At 33.3% G+C, this 19,869-nt stretch overlaps 1 protein-coding gene and 1 long non-coding RNA gene across 3 annotated transcripts in view; one reads left to right on the top strand and one right to left on the bottom strand.

Annotated features, from left to right (window-relative positions):
• The window catches only part of LOC117119837 (dual oxidase-like), a 51,611-nt gene extending 36,917 nt beyond the window's left edge, over nucleotides 1-14,694 (top strand). For both annotated transcript variants that reach the window (XM_033264802.1, XM_033264801.1), the window contains exons 6-12: nucleotides 244-405; nucleotides 4,571-4,749; nucleotides 6,502-6,715; nucleotides 7,007-7,173; nucleotides 12,692-12,755; nucleotides 13,748-13,844; nucleotides 14,465-14,694. In XM_033264802.1, the coding sequence (XP_033120693.1) occupies nucleotides 244-405; nucleotides 4,571-4,749; nucleotides 6,502-6,715; nucleotides 7,007-7,173; nucleotides 12,692-12,755; nucleotides 13,748-13,844; nucleotides 14,465-14,627 (1,046 nt within the window). In that variant the 3' untranslated portion in view covers nucleotides 14,628-14,694. The remainder of the gene's footprint in view (nucleotides 1-243; nucleotides 406-4,570; nucleotides 4,750-6,501; nucleotides 6,716-7,006; nucleotides 7,174-12,691; nucleotides 12,756-13,747; nucleotides 13,845-14,464) is intronic.
• Nucleotides 14,695-17,757: 3,063 nt separating this feature from the next.
• Nucleotides 17,758-19,753, bottom strand: LOC117119890. The gene is made up of 3 exons (XR_004447252.1): nucleotides 19,637-19,753; nucleotides 18,664-18,785; nucleotides 17,758-18,032 (listed from the first exon to the last, which is right to left on the bottom strand). It is a non-coding gene; the product is annotated as an uncharacterized LOC117119890 (long non-coding RNA).
• Between the last annotated feature and the right edge of the window lie 116 nt (nucleotides 19,754-19,869).

Raw genomic sequence — 19,869 nt, 5'->3', positions numbered from 1 at the left:
CACAGACAGATATATGGGCACAGACCTATTTCAACCTATCCATTGGTCATTATCAAGGTTCATGTAAATACTAGCAAAAAGTAGGCACAATTAATCGTTATGTAGTAGGGAGGGCTTAAGTGATACAAAATGAAAATATAAAGAGTGTAATTACATTACAAAAAGCTGGCTAAACAGTTGAAGACTGATGCCCAATTGCCGATTGTTTTCAGAATGTCTACCATTAGTGTCTTTTAATTCCAGATATGCCCCTTCGTAGGCTTGTTCCTCCTGCCTACTCAGATGGCTCATACAAACCATCAGGAAACAATAGACCGTCGCCATTAGAAGTAAGTGAAGCTGTTATGAAAGGAGAGACCGGTCATCAATCATTTCTGAATAGAACTGTCATGATGACTTTTTTTGGTATGTAATTATTTTATATATAGTCTCAATTAGCGGAAGGTGTATTTAGGTATTCTAATACCTTCAAAATCTGAAAAAATATGTTTTTATGCTCTCCGTATTTCAACAAAAACAGCGACATTTAGTATTATTACGTTCAAAATCCAAATACTCAGTGTTATATTGTATTGTGAACCTATAATGAGATAGGACCGCCAGTACAATCGGTAAACCGTGGATTCATGTAGTATAACTAAGGCTAATGAGTTAGGTCTATATTAGTAATGTGCAAGGTACAACAGGACTAACACAACAAGATTGGGAGTCAATTTTATCACTGGAAATGTCTAAACTTCATTCTCTATTTGTGCGTTTGGGCAACTTTTTTGTGGAATCTAACACAGGATATACCCAGAAATTGCCAATTGCTGTTCTAGCCTGAACGAGTGTTAAATGTGGACCGCCTGCTAATATCTGCTGATAATCCAATGCTGCAAAATTGCAGTGTTTTTGTATTAAGCAAAAGCAGCACGCATAGCAGCAGGGAGCATTTTTTATCACTTAGTCCCCTTTGATTGTTTTAACAAGCGCCAGAAATAAAGTTTGTTTCAATGTTCATGGTCAATGCTTCTTTTACAGTTATTTCCAAAAACAAAACTTTTTTCTATTGATTATAGTTGCTGTATATTCTATACTTCATTATTTGATCTTGAAAATGACACCATGAAGGAGTCGAAAAGTCGATCTTTTCTTTTTATCGTTATTTTTATATTAGATATTTATACAAAACATACTCTTATTAGCAAAACTGAAAAGCTCAATAAAATAAATAAATAAATAAATTATTTCAACTGAGGGCTAGCCTAGAATCCAGATTGTTACCTTATTACATAAGTCTGCCATATGCATACATGATCATGGCACCATTGCTTATTTGTTTAACAGTGGTAGTAATTGTCAAACGAATGAGAGTTTATTCATGGTTTATAGGCCTGCGCCCAAAATGCACATCTGCGATTTATTGGGAGTTTGCTATGTATGCTTTATTATTACAGCATTATTGTTGTAGCTTCTTCGGCAATTTCATTACTGATTTCGAGACAACAACATTATGCAGTGGACGTACGCCAAAGTACATTTAAAATAATAATTTTTGTGTGTAAATAATAATTAATAATTATAATTAATAATAATAATAATAATCACAATAATAATGATGATGATAATGATAATTTTAATAATGATAATTAAGTATGTTATGATAATAATATTAATGATACTGATAATAATAGTAATGATAACTAAGTATGTTATTGGGGCTAGGCTTGTTTGTTCTGTGCATTGTTTTGCCTTATTTCATTTTTATTATTATTATTTTTATTATTATTTTACTTAAGTTTAATCTAAATAATTTAGATTAGTCTGGGAGCCTAATTACAGGCCTTGGTCTCCTTGGTTCCCGGCACTTGTTTGTAGGCCCTCTACTGTAGTAGTTAAGTGAATAAAGTGAAAGTGAATGTAATTAAAGCATGGGGTGACGCAGGTAGGTGGTGCAACGAGGGCAACTTGATTGTAACTTATCATTTGCATAATACCTTAGGTTTTACATCCGAGGTTATTGGTTTTTTTAAAAGCCAAGTTCTGCTCGAACCGGTTAACCACCCGCAGATACAATACCAGTAAGAACCCTATGTAAATTTTTCCCATTCTCGCCCGAACACACCCCATGTGAGGAGTAGATCGGTCACTCACACTCGACCTACTACAAAGGCCATGCGTAGGGCAGGCCTCCTTCCTAGTCCTAGGCTAGGCCTTGTGGAAGTCAGAGGTATGTTACCACTTTTCATTTTTATAGCAATGACTATGTAAACAAAGTATATATTATATACCATATATCTGTCTCTTATACACATCTAGATGTGTATAAGAGACAGAGGCTAATGAGAGTGATGATAATGAGAATGAGGCTGATGAGAGTGATGATAATGAGAATGAGGCTGATGAGTGTGATGAAGATGTGTATAAGAGACAGTCGACACAATGTGGATTAGGTGTCTCAATAAAAAGGACAGAAGCGAAATCCATAGCAAGAGATTACAAATTTCAGATTGAAGGTGAAGAGCCAAAAACTCAACTGTTATGCCAAGCTGTCCAGGCTTAGGGGATGTTGAGTTGTTGTTATTGTTGTTGAAATTTACCCCTCCTCATGCATGGACATCGGGCCATCAATATATATGTATATATGAGACAACAACATTATGCAGTGTACCTACGCCAAAGTTCATTTCTTAATGGGGTGTATATACTACGCTTACACCAGCCATTCGCCAACGGCGAATTGGAATACCGTTTGGCGAAGAAAAAATTTACAAAATGGCAAAAGCAAATTTATATACTGTAAACAAATTTAATCTTTGTCTAGGCTAGGCTCTTCTTAAGTAATTACCATCTCGTGCAGTGGCAATATCGCCTCGCTAAGTGACCCCGTTTTCACTGCATGTTCAGTACAGATTTATAGTTGACTACTCTGTCAAATTCATGTAGAAAATCCCAGGTGTCAACAAAAAATCTTTAAATGGTCCTCATATCCACACCCTACTGCGGATCGACACCAAAATTGGATCATTTCTTCATTTTTCCGTGAAAAACTATTCTGCAAAGTGTCATTATTATCCATCTATAACTGGGACATAAGCAATTTAAGTGACCCTCAAATTTACACCCTAACCTGGATCGTCCCCTACACATAATAATATCTTCCTTGTAACTTGGGTTAAACTTTCTCGAAAGTTTCGTTCGGATCAGTTGACCTGTTTGAAATATCTGGTCTGGGACGTTTTCCTTTAAATGGTCCTCATATTCACACCCTACGCTGGATCATCACAAAAATTCAGTTATTTCTTTACTGGACCTTTACAAACTATTATAGAAAGTTACATTTACACCCATTTTTAAAAGAGATAATTAGGTCTGGGTCCTCGAAAATTGAAAATACCCTTAAATTTACATCCTTTACTGGATCGTCACTAACACATAAGCATTTAAACCGAAGGGTCCACTGATTAATCTCAGAGAAGACAGTATAATACATACTCCAAGTATCGAAATGCACGCCATTGTTTCGGGATTCAATATTTTGACATTAATTATGTCATCATCAGGAATGAACATTTCTTTCTTGTAACTTGATTAAACTTTCCACCATAAGTTTCATTCAGATCAACTGACCGATTTTTGAAATATCTGGTGTAGACTGTTTGACCTTAAATCACTTTAATTGGTCCTCACATGCACACCCCATCATAGATTGACACTAAATATTAGGAGGCACATCCTTGATATATATGGCTTATGCTTCGGCAAAGCACGGAAAAATTGTAAGCATGAGAAGTGACCAAAGTGACGGCCAGAAAAAAACAGTGCAAAAAGATAGGAAAAACATATGCAAGAAAAAAGAAAAAAAAATCAGAACAAACTTTATCTGCTGGGAAAAGCCAATAATAATGTTAATAATAATAATAATAATAATAATAATAATAATAATAATAATAATAATAATAATAATAATAATAAAAATAAAAATAATATAATAAAAATAATAAAAACAATAATAATAATAATAATAATAATAATAATAATAATAATAATAATAATAATAATAATAATAAAATTATATAAAATTGTATTAAAACAAACAAATAAATCTATAACCATGAAATATATGAAAAAAAAAATAGAATAAATAGTAATGAAACAATAATTGATTGTGACCGAAACAGAAAGAATTATCTTGAGGCAGAAGGAAAATTCACTGTTTGTGTTATAAGTTATAAAGAAGTTGCGGATTATGAGAGCAACTTTGAGAGACGGTGAATATTGTTGTGAGGGGAGTTTAAATGTTAACTGCAATCAATTGATGTTCCATAAAAAATTCAGAATAATAGTACTTTGGAATAAATAATAAAATGTATAGTAGAAAGTTATCTGTTTTGTTGAACCAATTAAGTTGGTTACCTTAGGAACGTTTTAGCAACTGCTTTGGTCACTTTCTTCAGACTAATGAATCTTTGATTGAATTAAGGCATTGCTAAGGTAAGCAACTAATTAATTGGTTCAACAAAACAGAGAATTTTCTGCTATGCTTATGAAACAAGATGAAATTCTTTGAAAATAAAATATATTTCAGGTCAACAAGTTGTAGAGGAAATTTTAGATGCTCAGAGACCAAGTTGTCCACCAGAGTATTTCAACATTCCTATTCCTGAAGGACATAAATTTAAAGTCACCGAAGATTTTAGCATGCCCTTCTTAAGGACACGATATGATGAGAACACCGGAAAATCTCCAAATAATCCTCGTCAACAGGTAAATTTAGCTATATATTTTAATATATTTTGTTTGAATAAATTAAAAATTACTTTTGAAGCTACATAGTATATTTTTTGATAATTATTGTCCAGATATGGAGTATTGAAGTACTGGTTTTGTCGTATTATGGAATTATTGTCAGGTTCTGAGGACACTATAGAAAGTAGAAGCCTCTGTAGCCATTACATTGGCTACGAGTCCAGCAAAGAATTTAATTCAAAATGCTACTTATAGTCTGCAAATCTCTTTCTACCGTATGCCTATTGAATGCATCAAAATTTATCAACAAACGTACAAATTTGCGATCAACTCGATCTGCCTCCACAACACATCTTGTCAGAAAATATCCTTCATAAGCATAATAGCGATGAATCTTCACCATCTGCAGCAACTGGACTATGGAATATCCTGCCTCCTTCCATTAAAGACTCACTCTGTCAGACAGTTTAAAGCAAGCCTCAAAACCTATCTGTTCATCTGAGTTTTTATGTGTTGGGCTGGGTTTGGTACTTTTTGCACTTCATTTTAATCTTGTTTTATCCTCTATTACCTTTTATTTACTTTCGTCTTTGATGCATAAAAAGCATACTCTGTTGGTTTTGGTTGGAATGGAATGTAGTTGAGGGAAATATTGATCACAGTGGAGGGCAGTTAGCGCTTTGTAACCGCAATAAGCGCTATAGAAATACCGAGTAACATGTAACAAGTAACTCCGTCTCAAATCAGCAAAGTTGAACCAGGTTCAGCCTTCCCGACTTGTCAGCAACGCATCGTAACTATTGACCACCAATCAATCAGGCGGTGTTGGATGTTGACACCATTAGCTTTTCTTGGAAAGGAGATGGACGTTGGCAATACGATAATTAAAAAGATGGCCAATTGTGATCAACATTTGTTATCTACAGTTAAAGAATATTGTTGAATGTATGATAAATCAACAGCAGATTAAAAAAAAATTAGAGTAGGCCCTTTATGGACACGGATGATCTGGAGTCGCCAGGATTCAATGATGCAACAGCGTTCGAACAACGTTTACAAGGTAACTAGGTAGGACAACCAGTGGTGGTAGTACAGTAGTAGTACTAGGTAGGCAGCCAGGTAGGCTGGCTAGCTACGCTAGCCTAGACCTCCTCCATACAAAAATCAACAAGCATTTCAATGGAATCAGTGTCGAGAGTCGCTGACAACTGTTTGCGAATGTCACCAATAGTGTGACGTCTGTATGGAAATCGAGCTTTACGTGCAAATGAAAGTGATGAGGTCATAATTGTTTTTTACCAATAAATGCTCTTTCCTTTTCTGTTTTAAAGTTGGCTGTACTTCATTTGTATTTGAAAGATTATTTCTACAATGTAGCTTTACCTGTGTAACAGCCTAATAATTTCTCTCTTATGTATGCTGATATTTTTGTAAAAAAAATAATGATATCGTTGATATGAAGATAGATAAAATTCTTTCAAGTTATTTTCAAACACATTTGTCCCAAATCAGTTAACTAAATATCAATGGAAGATTAAACTAAGTCAAGTGTAAATGAAGTGTTAAATTTGGTAATAATTAAAAAAATACTTTTTTCCGGGTGCAATTGCCTGATTATAATGACATTAGCATTGACATTATACAAAATATTTATTTAATGAATTATAATACAATACAATAGAGTATTAATATATAAATAATTATTTTGAACGCTTTTTTGCACGATGATCTTTCTTGAATCTTTGTTGATTATTGTGATTCTTGTAACAGTTAAATGAAGTGACCCCATTTTTAGACGGAGGACTAATCTATGGAACATCAAAGGCATGGGCCGACGCATTAAGGGAATTTGAAGGTGGCAGGCTGACTAAAAGCTCTCGTGGTAACTATCCTCAAGAAAATGACATAGGACTCCCAATGGCAAACCCACCACCACCAGTCGAGGCTTCTAACCATACTTTAAAAAATGCTGAACGATTTTTTAGTAAGTTTTTATCAGGTTGAATTACAATAAAATAAAATAAATAATTGTAGATAACTATATTCATTCATTCATTTTTTATTTTAAACACAACAGCAAGGTAAAAATACAATCAAAACAATCAAGAATATAAAAATATACAATTCATGATAAGGTAAAAGACATTTAAAAAGGAATGCATTCACAGTAGACCTAAATATCATTGTTACAATAATTGAATAAAATCATATATACTATACTTTTATATACACATTTCTATAGCAATATATAATTATATTTAATTTATTCTGTCAGAGTTGGGCAATCCACGTGGTAATGAGAACCCATTTTTACTAACTTTCGGCATTTTATTGTTTCGCTACCACAACCACTGGGCTAATTTCTTTGAATCAAGTGAGCCTAATTGGAATGATGAGAAAATTTTTAATGAAGCGCGGAAATGGACAATTGCTATTTATCAAGTAAGTTATGCCATATTTATTGCTATTTAATGCTATGTGAGTAATCATATTTATTTCTCCATGCCAACCAAGTAATCAGCTTCATATACCTTTTCTATCTGCAAATTAATTTGCCAAAAAGCTATATTATATCACATATTTCCATCTGCCACCCAAGTTATATGGTATTTACTACAATCTGTATCATTATCACAATTTCATAAATCGTGTGAATTTTGGATCATATTATTATTAGCAAAATTCCAAATTGTATCAAAGATGCACTATCTGTCATGAGCTAAAATTTGAAAATTCAATCCCATATTTTAACTGAAAATAGTGATTTTTTACAACTGCAAAGACCCTTAAAATTAATTTAAATATTTTTTTTTGTAAAATGTCTGTAAATCGGCGGAAGTATTTTTATTCCAATCTGTGTCTGGATGGTTAAGAAAGTGGGACCTATCAAAACAACACTACCCTAGGGGGTCCGGGGGCATGCCCTCACAAATTTTTTTCTTGAGGAATTTTGGGCAATCAATAATTTGCATTTCTTTCTTTCTTTTTTTTTTTTGAACTTTCCAAAAGGGGGAACCGTAGCCAGCCTGGCCCCCTCTAAATCCTCCGCTGTTGCTTATTTAATTCAATTAAATAAGCTATTAAAATTTAATTTATTTATTTCTATATTTGTAGGACAATGTATCGTTAAAGGACAATGTATCGTTAAAGTTCAATCAATATGTAATGTATTACGCATTTTATGTCTCGCTCTGGTATTGTTATTTTAGAATCAAAGTTTTATGATTAATTGTTTTTTTTTTTTGTAATTTATTATGTTTCAATTCAATAATCTCAATCTCAATCATATTTTATTGTCATTGTTCAGGAGAACATAGACATTCGTTTTGCTCTGTTGGTAAAACACAGGCCAAAAGGCTGAACAAACGCAAACAGAGTGCAACAAGTAACAATTTACCTACAATTTGAGCCCTAATTGCTTTAGGGAAGAAGCTATTTCTAAATCTGGCCTTACTGGCTTTTAATGATCAAAATTGTCGACCGCTGCGCATCAGTTGGAACAGACTTGAGGCAGGATGGGTTTGGTCGTCCTTAATAGCCTCTGCCTTTTTATGAAGGCGATCACAGAAAATGGTCTCCAGAGGCATTTGTGCCAAACTAATGATGCGTGTTGCAGTCCTGACGATTCTGTTAAGGGCATATATCGTTTTCGGTAGCGCCCCCGTACTACATGGTTATAGATAATGTTAAGATGCTTTAAATTACTGATCTATAAAATGACATTATTATAGTCGGATGCATTCCAGATGATTTAAGCCAACGCAAAAAATTAAATTCTTTTCTATGCCCTTTTCACAATTGTCTGCACGTTACATTGCCACTTCATATCATTGGATATATAAATACCAAGGAATTTGTATTCCTCAACAAAGTCGACTGGGACATCATTAATATATATAAGGTATTTTGGATTTATGGCTTTCTGAAAGTCTACAACCATTTCCTTAGTTTTAGATATACTCAAGTAAAGATTGTTACTGCTGCACCAGTCGACAATGTCTTTAACTTGTTTTCGATAATATGACTCATCATTATGTTGGATAAGTCCAACAATGGTGGTGTCATCCGTGAACTTAGCTATGTGGAACATTGTTACACAATCATATGTAAACAAAGTGAAAAGAAAGGGTGAAAGGATGCACCCCTGAGGCACACCAGTATTAATTATTCTTTATCAGAGGTGAGGGTACCCACTCTGGTAAACTCAGGTCGATCAGTAAGGAAATTACAGACCCAGCAAAATACAAAAACAAATAGATACATCAAAACCTATTTCTTTGCGTACAACTTCTGCGGTATGATTGTGTTGAATGCAGAGCTAAAATCAATATATAAAATTCTTGCATATCTTTTATTACAATCCAGATGCTCTAAGACCTTATGTAGAGTAATTGATACAGCATCTGTAAAAGGATTTGGTCTACCTGAACTGATATGGTCCAGATTTACCGGACATTCAGACTTTAAATACGTTAGAACAATGCGTTCAAAAAATTACATTATAACAGAGGTTAAAGCAATGGGTCGGTAATCGTTAAGAGTTACTATTGGGGAACGTTTCGGTATTGGAATTATTACTAAATCTTTAAAACAGCGTGGATCATGATCTGTGGTAAGAGGGAACAATTGAATATGTGTGAAGATGTATGAGATCTCTCGGCAGCAGTGTTTAACTAGAGATGGACTAATACCATCTGGACCTGCAGATTTTGTTGACTTGCATCTTCGGAATTCCCTACACGTTTCCCCTTCAGGAGTAAGTAAAGGACAATCATTTTCATAGCGATTGTCATCAGCGGAAGAATCACTATATTCAACATCATTAGGGAGAGGAGTGTCAAAACGACTGAAAAAATCATTCAATAGCTGGGGTAGATTATTGGGTCATTCCGTGCCAACTCAACAAATTTTCAGAAAATCATGGCTGGGTACCATCTCAGATTTTCTTGAAACTCGGATATAATGTGCACCAACATGTCTGACGAACAAACCCAAAATTTGACTTGCCAATTCCAAGTCGTTTAGAAGTTACGGCCATTTGAAATTTTAGGGTCATACCCCTTTTTAGCTCTCAATTATGACATCATTTGTAAAGTTGCATTTTCAATTAGCCATATCTTCAAATAGAATAAAGATAATTAACTAAAAATTTATATCTAGACTAACTTTTGGCTTTAGAACAGGAATATGACATGGCTTTTGGTATACCGGACCCCGTTACGAAAATATTGGTTCGTAAAGACCCTAACTTATTTGGTTGCGTAATTTTTCTTCCATTTTTAGACTCCATTAAAATACCCAAAAATAAAATTAACTACACTCTGGGCGCTGATATTATTCCAACAATTGAGAATGATTCACACAAATTTTTAGGCTCTATTATCACCTTCAATAACACAGATCTGGATGTCTTCAGTACCTATATACGTTAATCGAGAAAAACATTAATAAGATAGACAATCCTTTAATCAGATTCGAGTTCAAGATCAGAGTTTACTCGCAATACTTTCTTCCCAGTTTAAAATATCATATTACAGTCAGTTGTGCTTCTCATCTAGTTAAGATCGACGCTCTCTGATATTTAAAGAAGTGGTTTGGGCTACCCCATCCTGGGACGTTATCATTTATTTATATGCCTAAAGGAATCTACATTCCCCGAGTATCTGATCTATATAAGGAATACCACTTGGTGGCTCATATTTCATCTAGGTTTAAAGGAGGTGATACTGTTAACCACTGTCTTAATACTTGTCTTGAGCGTGAGATTAACTGGACAAGGAAAAAATCAAATGCCACTGACTGTGAATCTAGACTGAAAGACATCCAGAACTCTGACCCCAACCTTAATCTTAATCAGATAAAAAATATCGCAAAAAAAGAACCTTAGAGAGGAAATACAAAATTTTTGGGACCTCCATGTTAGGGTGCTCCTGGTCCAGGGAAGGTTCTTTGAACTGCTTTCCCTCCAAGACACATGTCATCATTGGAAAAGTATTATTTTTAATTTGCCAAGGGGGGTCCTTAAATTTTTGGACTCTTAAGAAAGGTTTTTGTAACGCTACTTGTATCCCTGAAGTCCTATCCGACCTCGGAGCCAGCACCCAGCATTTTCACTATACTACCATTCCCCCTGAATGCTTACCAACTAACTTAATACAGATTTATGCATTTATTGGAAAAACCTAAAGAAGCTCCTCATTTTTTAACTTACCCTCCCTTTCGAAACTGGCATCGATGCCGCCCACTCCAGAAAATGTAACAAATATGCACCACTAATTTCTGATATTATAGATGCTGGCTTCGAGGTTGAACTCGTCTGTTTTGAAGTAGGCTCCAGAGGATACATTTCCCCTGATAATATTAAACGTTTAAAGAAAATCCACAAATTGTGCAATAATTCAATTTTATTTAAACAACTTTGAGACGATATCTCCAAAATTGCAATTGTTTCCTCATTTACTATATAGTATGCCAAAGATCAACTCTCTTGGGTTAATCCGACTCTTTTTGAACTGACAATTTAATTGAATGCAGTCTCCCTTAATTTGATGATAGGCCTCTCTCTATTTTTATAATTTTATTTATTGGTATATTTTGTGTCTTAATGTTTTTGTATGTCAACTCATTTAGCCTTGCATGCTCCCAGTTTTGGGACACTGTTCTGGGCTCTTTATTTGTTTCCTGTATTGTTTTTATGCAATAAAGTGATTTTATATATATTTTAATGGAGTCTAAAAATGGAAGAAAAATTACGCAACCAAATAAGTTAGGGTCTTTATGAAGCAATGTTTTCGTAACAGGGTCCGGTATACCAAAAGTCATGTCATATTCCTGTTCTACAGCCAAAGGTTAGTCTAGATATAAATTTCCAGTTAATTATCTTTATTCTATTTTAAGATATGGCTAATTGAAAATGCAACTTTACAAATATGTCATAATTGAAAGCTAAAAAGGGGTATGACCCTAAAATTTCAAATGGCGTAACTTCTAAACGACTTGGAATTGGCAAGTCAAATTTTGGGTTTGTTCGTCAGACATGTTGGTGCACATTATATCCGAGTTTCGAGAAAATCTGAGACGGTACCCAGTCATCCCATTTGTTGAGTTGGCACGGAATGACCCTATTATCTTTTGAATGAGTAAGATTAGACTTCGTTTATAGTTATTTTATTTAACTCCTTTCACAATTCCTTAGAATCACCCAAACATATATGTTCATCTAATCTATTTTTATACTCAATTTTGGGTTTCTTTATTCCCTTCTAGTATTTTGCTTTTTTGAACATTTCTTTATCTTTTGATCTAAAAGCCCTATCTCTATTCCGTATCAAGGTCTTAACAGACAGGGGTTTTGATTTTGGTAAGTCTTAACTACCACCTTATCTATACACAAATCTTGACAAAATTTTAAATAAGAGGGAAAAGATTTAGATTGCGATCCTGTCTGTATAGACCGAAGTCTGGGGGTGTGATGTACTGGTCGGGTACATTTTGATCCAACTAAGTTTCTAAAAATGCAAAAACAAAACAGTCACTGAATTCCCGTTTGGTGTTTAGACAACAGGTTAATTCATAGAATTTTCTTCTTAAAGATCTCGCGTTACCTAAGTAGATACTTGGTAATGGTGGTTTCCACGATTTCCTCCTAAGCCTCTCTAAGACACGGCCGCGTCTACCTCTTTTCTGTGGCTTTTTCAGGGCCCAAATCGATTGATTGTCGGCATCGTCGGGCTTGAAAAAGTCATTGGAAAGTAAAGACTCGGGTAAAGTGATTGGTTGATTTGACACGGTCTCTCTACCAATTCAATCTTTGTATAACTGATAATTGCACCAATATCATCCACAAGAAAAGACAAAAACACAGAACAAATTAACAGAGCCAACAGAGCTGTGTCGCCATTGAACGGCACCATCTTTAAGTAAATAAGTTTATTCTAATATAAGTTATCATGTTTAATAGAACATTGTGTTGTATGAGTGGTTACCAGCCTTTTTGAACCTCCGTGAAATACCTCAATATACAGGTAAGTACCAAACTTTTCATTTATTACATCAATGCACAGGTACCAACGTATGAATGTAATCCTTCAATATACTAGTGTGTACCGTCCTATTACTTTATTCCTTTAATATACAGATACCACCCTATTTAACCCCTCCACATACAGTTACAACCTACCTATTTATAGGGAGCTTTCGATTGCACGACAACAGTAGGACGTAGAACGTAATGACGTCAGTAAAAGTCATCTGCGCATGCAAGAACGTTTAGGTCACCTCGTCGAGTAGATTCTGAAACGCCACTTGGCCAAATCTATGTATGTATGTAGGATGCCAGGTAGGACGGTCACACATGAGTGATTCCGTTCTAGCGTCGAGTTGTCACACAAATTGAAAGCTCTCTAGTGTTTAATTGGGCCTCTACTTTTCGTTGCCCTTCCCTATTGGTATTCAGAATATAGACTTCGGTAAAGCATTTGACCAAGTTGGTTATAGCTTTTTGCTTAAAAAAATTCATTCTTACTGTATATGAATGAACCGCAACATCTGTGCAAAAACCTGGTGCTACATATTTTCAAGGTTAAAATTAATTTACTCATAGATAGTATTAAAGATGATGCGCGCAAGTACGCTAGAGTTTCACGTCCTACAATATACACCTGGAACAATCTGTGCTTTTGATAGTCAACCACCATTATCGAAAAACAGCGTTATGTGTATTGCTATTTAGGTACTATATACAGCTTGTCATTCACGTAAAATGTTTAGGTTCTGCACGAAATACTGGACATACTGATACATGTTACCCTTTGGTATTCAGTTTTTTTTTCAAAAATAGTCCATAAATATTTATTAGGCATAGTAGGATACATTAGCAATGAAGAACTAAAAATCAAATCGGACAGTTAATTTACTCGTATACATAAAATATATGAATGATTATTTCATAAGAATTCCACCCAGCCTTAAAAATAGGACTATAATGTGCGCTCTATGTTTGTTTCACATTTACCAGGTTATAAGAAGCACGTCCATCCAGGTATTACACAGGTGTTTCAATCAGCAGCGATGCGATTTGGACATACTTTAGTTCCACCGGGTGTTATACGTAGGTATGTTATTGTTCATTTCTTTTCAACCTCATAGTAGGCCTATTGTAAAACCTCAAAGAGAAGTCCAATCTCAAGAAATTATTAATCAAGAAAGTATGGTATTCCTTTCGAGATAGTACTTACCTTAGATTGAACTGACATTATCTTTCATTATTATAACGATTATGATAGCGTGTGAGTATCAATATTATCTTATTGTCACTAAAGTAGTTAGAACTAAAAAAAATATTAAACATAATTTCAAACTCTGTAGTCGAAAAATGTTGTATAGTAGGAATTTACAACATCTACAGCATTCGTTTTGAAAAGAAGCCTCTCTTTAGTTTGCAAAAGTAGTCTCTAAAAGAAGCCCATTTTGTAAGAAGCCCATCTAAGGGTCCGCTTCTTCTCAAGATCTTACAGTATTACCGATCCATGAAATAAGTTCTTTTTTTATAAATGTTATATTCTTATCATTCACTCACATTTTTCATTGACAGAGGCATATCTATTCAAGGTCTTACAGTATTACTGATCCATGAAATAAGTTTTTTTTTAAAAATAAATGTTAAATTCTTATCATTCACTCACATTTTTCATTGACGGACACATATTTATTTATTTTTTTCCCTAAAATTAAGAACTGCAGACTGTGAGTATATGAAGACGTCGAAACATTCAAGTCATCATCCCAATAAAGAAGCCAGTAGCGGGAATTATGGAGTCAGGACATGCAATTCATATTGGAACCCTCAGGTTGGTTTAATAGTTTCAATAATTTTCCAGCACTTGACAAATAATTGATAATAGGCCTAATTGATTTATATATTGATTTACTGATATACTTATGTATTGAATTTACTAGGCCTTGTGCTGGTTTCTTTAATTTTACTATACCTAGTAATAGTATGGTGTAAATATCACAGAGAACATGCATCTCAGTGGTGGCACCAGGATTTTCCCGACGGGGTGGTATGAGGTCCCCGGGGGGGGGAGGGCAATGTCTCTGACGAAAAAAGTGGGCGTGGTTGGGGCGTCGCTTAAAATCTCTAGAAAGTGTCCGAAAATCTTGAAAATTCAGTGATTTCAAAGGCTTATTTAATCAATTTTAGAGTCTACCAATATGTAGAAATTACATGTAATTGTAACCCAGGTTTCATCTCCAAAATATATGATTATTTTCAACAAATACAGTAAATATGGTGGAAACAATAATAGGCCTACACTAATAACAAAGTAATTAACAATTAAGATAAAAATTTTTAGTAATGAAATTGATAAAACAGTTGAAACATTAAAATAAAAACATAACATATTAAAGGCACCAAGTTTTTAGGTTTAACATTGCAGTAGGCCTATTTGGTTTTTTCTGCTTTGATGCGTCAAGGACTAATAAGTCTACAGTAGGTTGTTGTATGCCATGATGAGTCTATATGCCGTAGGTCTGCTACAGTAGGCTGCTGTTATGTTAGGTCTAATGGCAATTGCAGCCCTAGGGGCAAAATATAATTAAAATGATAAAAGTAAAAATCATAACACAATCATAGTTTTAAATGACAGTTATATATATCTTAAAATCTGAGACATTGTCTCTGCTTAAAATTAATAGAATTATCTCACACCTACTTGCAACCAAAAGGCAAGAGCCACAAAGCAAAGGACCTTTAAATTCATAAGCATATACTGGTAATACAAAGTAAAATAAACTATAGTGTAACAGGCCTATTGTAATTCATAACTGCAATGTCTTTAAAAGTACAGTTATCATCACTTAACATGTACGAAACTTGTAATTTAACTAAGGCTATGTTCACACTTGGAGATAAGCCAGGCTTGAGTTAAGCCCGGCTTAAATTTTCCGGGCGTTCAGACTAGTGGGATTAGCCAGGCGCGAAGAATTAGCATAATGAACCGTAACTAGGAAACGAATTTGTAGAAATTGACAATACTTCTATAGAAAAGAACAGCATTTCTATAGAAATTATTGCAAATATATAATTTTTTCTATAGAAAACTTTGTAAATCTCTATGGAAAATAACAGCAAATCTATAGAAAGTAACGCTGTTACAATTTCTTTCCTATAGAAAACTATTATTTTCTATAGAAATTCACAATACCTCTATAGAAAAGAACAAGAACAGCATTTCTATAGAAAGTAACGCTGTTATAATTTCTTTTCTATAGAAAACTATTATTTTCTATAGAAATTCACAATACTTCAGTTCTATAGAAAAGAACAGCATTTCTATAGAAATTATTGCAGATATAATTTTTTCTATAGAAAACTATATAAATTTCTATGGAAAATAACATTTCTATAGAAATTATTGCAGATATAATATATTTTCTATGGTAAACTGTATTATTCTCTATAGAAATGTACAGAATTTCTATAGAAATAATGCTGATGTATTATATTTTCTATAGGATAAAAAAACAGCATTTCTATAGAAAATAACGCTGATAAAATTAATTTTCATAGAAATTCACAGCATTTCTCTTGAAAATAACGCTGATATAATTTTTTTATATCGTTCGATCACTAAAAAATTGTTTTCACGAATCAAAAAAAAAAGTGTAAAAATAAAAAATCATAGGCCTACAAGATGATTGTAATGTACAAATGTGTTTTGGTAGTTCATGGCAAGAAACATGAAATGTTTGAACCCACTGTACAGAAATCCCAACAAAATGTATTCATTCTCAAGATCTTTATTTAACACATATTAAACATATATATATATAACAGGTCAAACAACCAAACTAAAATAATGTTTGCATTGCATCATCTAAAAGTAGAAAAAAAAAACTGGATTCAATATCTTAAAAGAATAAACTGCATTGAATTTTACTAGCATTATGAAATCCTGTCTCTTATACACATCTAGATGTGTATAAGAGACAGGTATATAATAGCTGTATTTACAGTAAATTGCAGGCCTATATAAAATATTATAAATATATTAAATAACATCAAGGTACTGTAAGCGATATTGATAAGGGTAGATGAAAGAAAAAGTTTTATATATTTTTATATACTATTACAATACAGTATTAGATTTAACTTTACACGAATTTAATAGATGTGACTCAAAAAAGAAATTCCAAAACATAAGGTAGATAACCCTGCACTGTATGGACCATTCATAATTATCAACAAATGTATAAATATGCTAAGGGGGAAAGGGCCTGGTACTAAATACAAAATTAAATGAAAGGAATTCACAAAAGCTTAAAATATTGATTGAAATCGGTTTTCTAAATTTAATAACATGCCAATATGGATTATTTAAACCTAATTATGTATCTATGTACCCATTGAAAAAAAAGGCCATAGAGAACAGTATTGCAAAATCAACATTTTCCATGAATGTACACTTTTTAAAGGGGTTGAGGTGACAAAAAAGAGTACACTTTTAATACACTATGTTTACAATTGTGATTGGCCCCTATGTAAGTTTAAACTTTAAAGAAAAAATATACTCAGGTACTAAACAGAGAGCTACAAAATAAAATACAGTACTGAAATAATTGCTACTCATATAAATAAGAAAACATTGATTTTATGTATATACAATAATATGGCAAGACAAAAATATTTAAACGAATGTTATGTTTTAAGAAAATATGACAAGGGTAGATATAATTATTGATGTGGAAGTAGCATTTCTATTTAATAAAGCCAAGCTCTGAAGGACATAAATCTGTTGATATGTTGTAGAACTAATCTTTCTAAGCCTCAAAGTATATTTGACAAAAAAACTTGGAAGCAGTTAATGAGAGAGATACAGATTTTTGAATATTTAAAAACTGGGGAAAAAGGGTGGTTATGTCTCTTTTCCCCCAGTTTTTAAATATTAAAAAATCTGAATCTCATTAACTGCTTCAAAGTTTTTCATCAAATATTCTTTTTGGGTTTAAAAAAAATCAGTTCTACAACATAAAAAAAAACAAAAAAAAAAAACATCTTTTCTGAGCCTAACTTTAAGACGGCCTACACACTGAAACATCAAATATAATAAAATACTGCCACAAATCTAATATCACTAGAACGAAGTTTGGAATTAAAGTTAAATAACAAAATTAAAAAACAAAAATGCATACATGGTATTCCCAATTTTTAGGCTTGTTCATTTTCTTTATTCTGTTTGACAGAGACTGCCTCAAAAGAGTGGTTGATGCCTCAGGATACTTCTTATCAGTGAAATCTGGGGGTAAAAAAAATGCAAAAAATGTGAATACCTTATAGGCTTCTAAATTGAAAACTCATAAACGGGCAACCAACAAGAGCAGGATGAATTTTAATAATTTCGGTGCAATGTCTAAAATTAGTTATGGTAATCTCTAAAGAATAAAATGCAGATACCTTAAAAGTAGTGGTCCAATAAAAGTATTATTTCATATTTGTTATCTTGTACAAAATCTAAATTTAATTTTAATATAAGTATTCCACTTGTAGCAAAATATTTTCTTCATTAACTGTCTAATATTAAAGTTTCTTCCTTCAGGTGCTATGGAGAACATATACAGTAAGATGTAGCTACTGTGTAGGTTAAGTCAGTAATAAAGACGGGCTCCCTTTTGATGGTTATTAATTGGTTACAAAGTGGTAATAAAGACGGGCTCCCTTTTGATTTATTAATTGGTTACAAAGTGACAATGCAAACATTCAGATTAAAATTTAAAGAAAAAAAAAATCAATGTCTAACCCAAATAAAAAAGCTTTACATGTTGATGTACCATTTATCTTTTGAAATATAAATCCCTTATTACAGTACATAAGCCTGCAGTATCTTCATTTAAAAGGTAAAACACAAACTTATTTAACAAATTACCTACCTGTTATGGCAGTAATTCAGATGGGATCCAAACGCTCTTTCTCTACCGATGTTCCACATGTGCGTTGCTTTTCTTCCCTATCATGGATCCTTTTCTATAAGTAAACCATGGCCAATGTCAATCTATTGGAAGATAGATAATTATTTACTATTTATTAGTAAACTTTTCTCCAACATTTGCGCATGCTATTAGTATTTGACTGTCAATGGACATCCATGGAAAATATTCACACCCCAGTTAATTATACCATATTTTTTGGTCAACAAAAATATAATTATGCTTGAAATATTTCAAACTTTAATTATAGCATAATTGAAAACTTCCTATGTGTAGAATATGAGTATATTAAAAAGTTCCAGCTATTAATGTTTTTGGGCATGACTTGTGTGGGTGTCGAATTTAAAATACCAATTATTATATATTATTGAGGTCAGACAGTTGACAGTTAACAAGCATTAATTTTGAAAAAGAGTGAAGTATATTGAACTGTGCAAAAAACAAGTCTCAATATTTTTGGTTGACACAAAATACAATAAATAAATGATATTTAAAGAAAAAATGCATTTTTTTTTCAAATTTCCTGCCTTGGGCAGGACTTAGGCCTAGTCTAGGGCTTAGCTAGGCTAGGTACTGTGTACTGTAGGTCCTAGCTAGGTTAAGGAAGAGGCCTAAGCCTAGGCTAGGCCTAGGTAGGCAAAAGATTTTTCTTTTGTGTCCCAACGCCCGTACCTGACCTGTTGCACTTTTTTTTACTCAATTCTTGGGTTTAGCCTAGGGCCTGGCCTATAAACAGTACAGTATAGGCCTACCAACAGAAACACTGCCACTGCACTGACTGACAAACTGACTGAACTAAACTTGATACTTCTGAGCTACAAAATTATACCTAGGCTAGAATAAGTAACTAGCTAGGCGTATATATGTGGAAGGCGTACATTTATGGACGAAAGGAGATTATTTTTTCTTTACTTACCACAATACTGACTGTGCATAGACCTTGGCATGGTGCGGACTCTTCTTCCATTGGCAATGGCAATATAATAATAGGCCTAGCGGCTATCCTAGGCTAGGCTGAGTTTTAGCAGAAGAACGTCCAAAATCCTTATTCAATCCATTTAACTAGTACATGACATTGCTACAGGTATTAACCATTTCAATAAAATATCAGTTTGCGATTATTACTCCAATTATTACTGAACAAAAGGA

This window comes from Anneissia japonica, unplaced genomic scaffold, assembly GCF_011630105.1.
Source record: "Anneissia japonica isolate Jap-2015-1 unplaced genomic scaffold, ASM1163010v1 scaffold724_len3256291_cov202, whole genome shotgun sequence".
Lineage (NCBI taxonomy): Eukaryota > Metazoa > Echinodermata > Crinoidea > Comatulida > Comatulidae > Anneissia > Anneissia japonica.
Note: the sequence above shows the minus strand (reverse complement) of the source record. Positions and strands in the feature narration are given on the sequence as shown.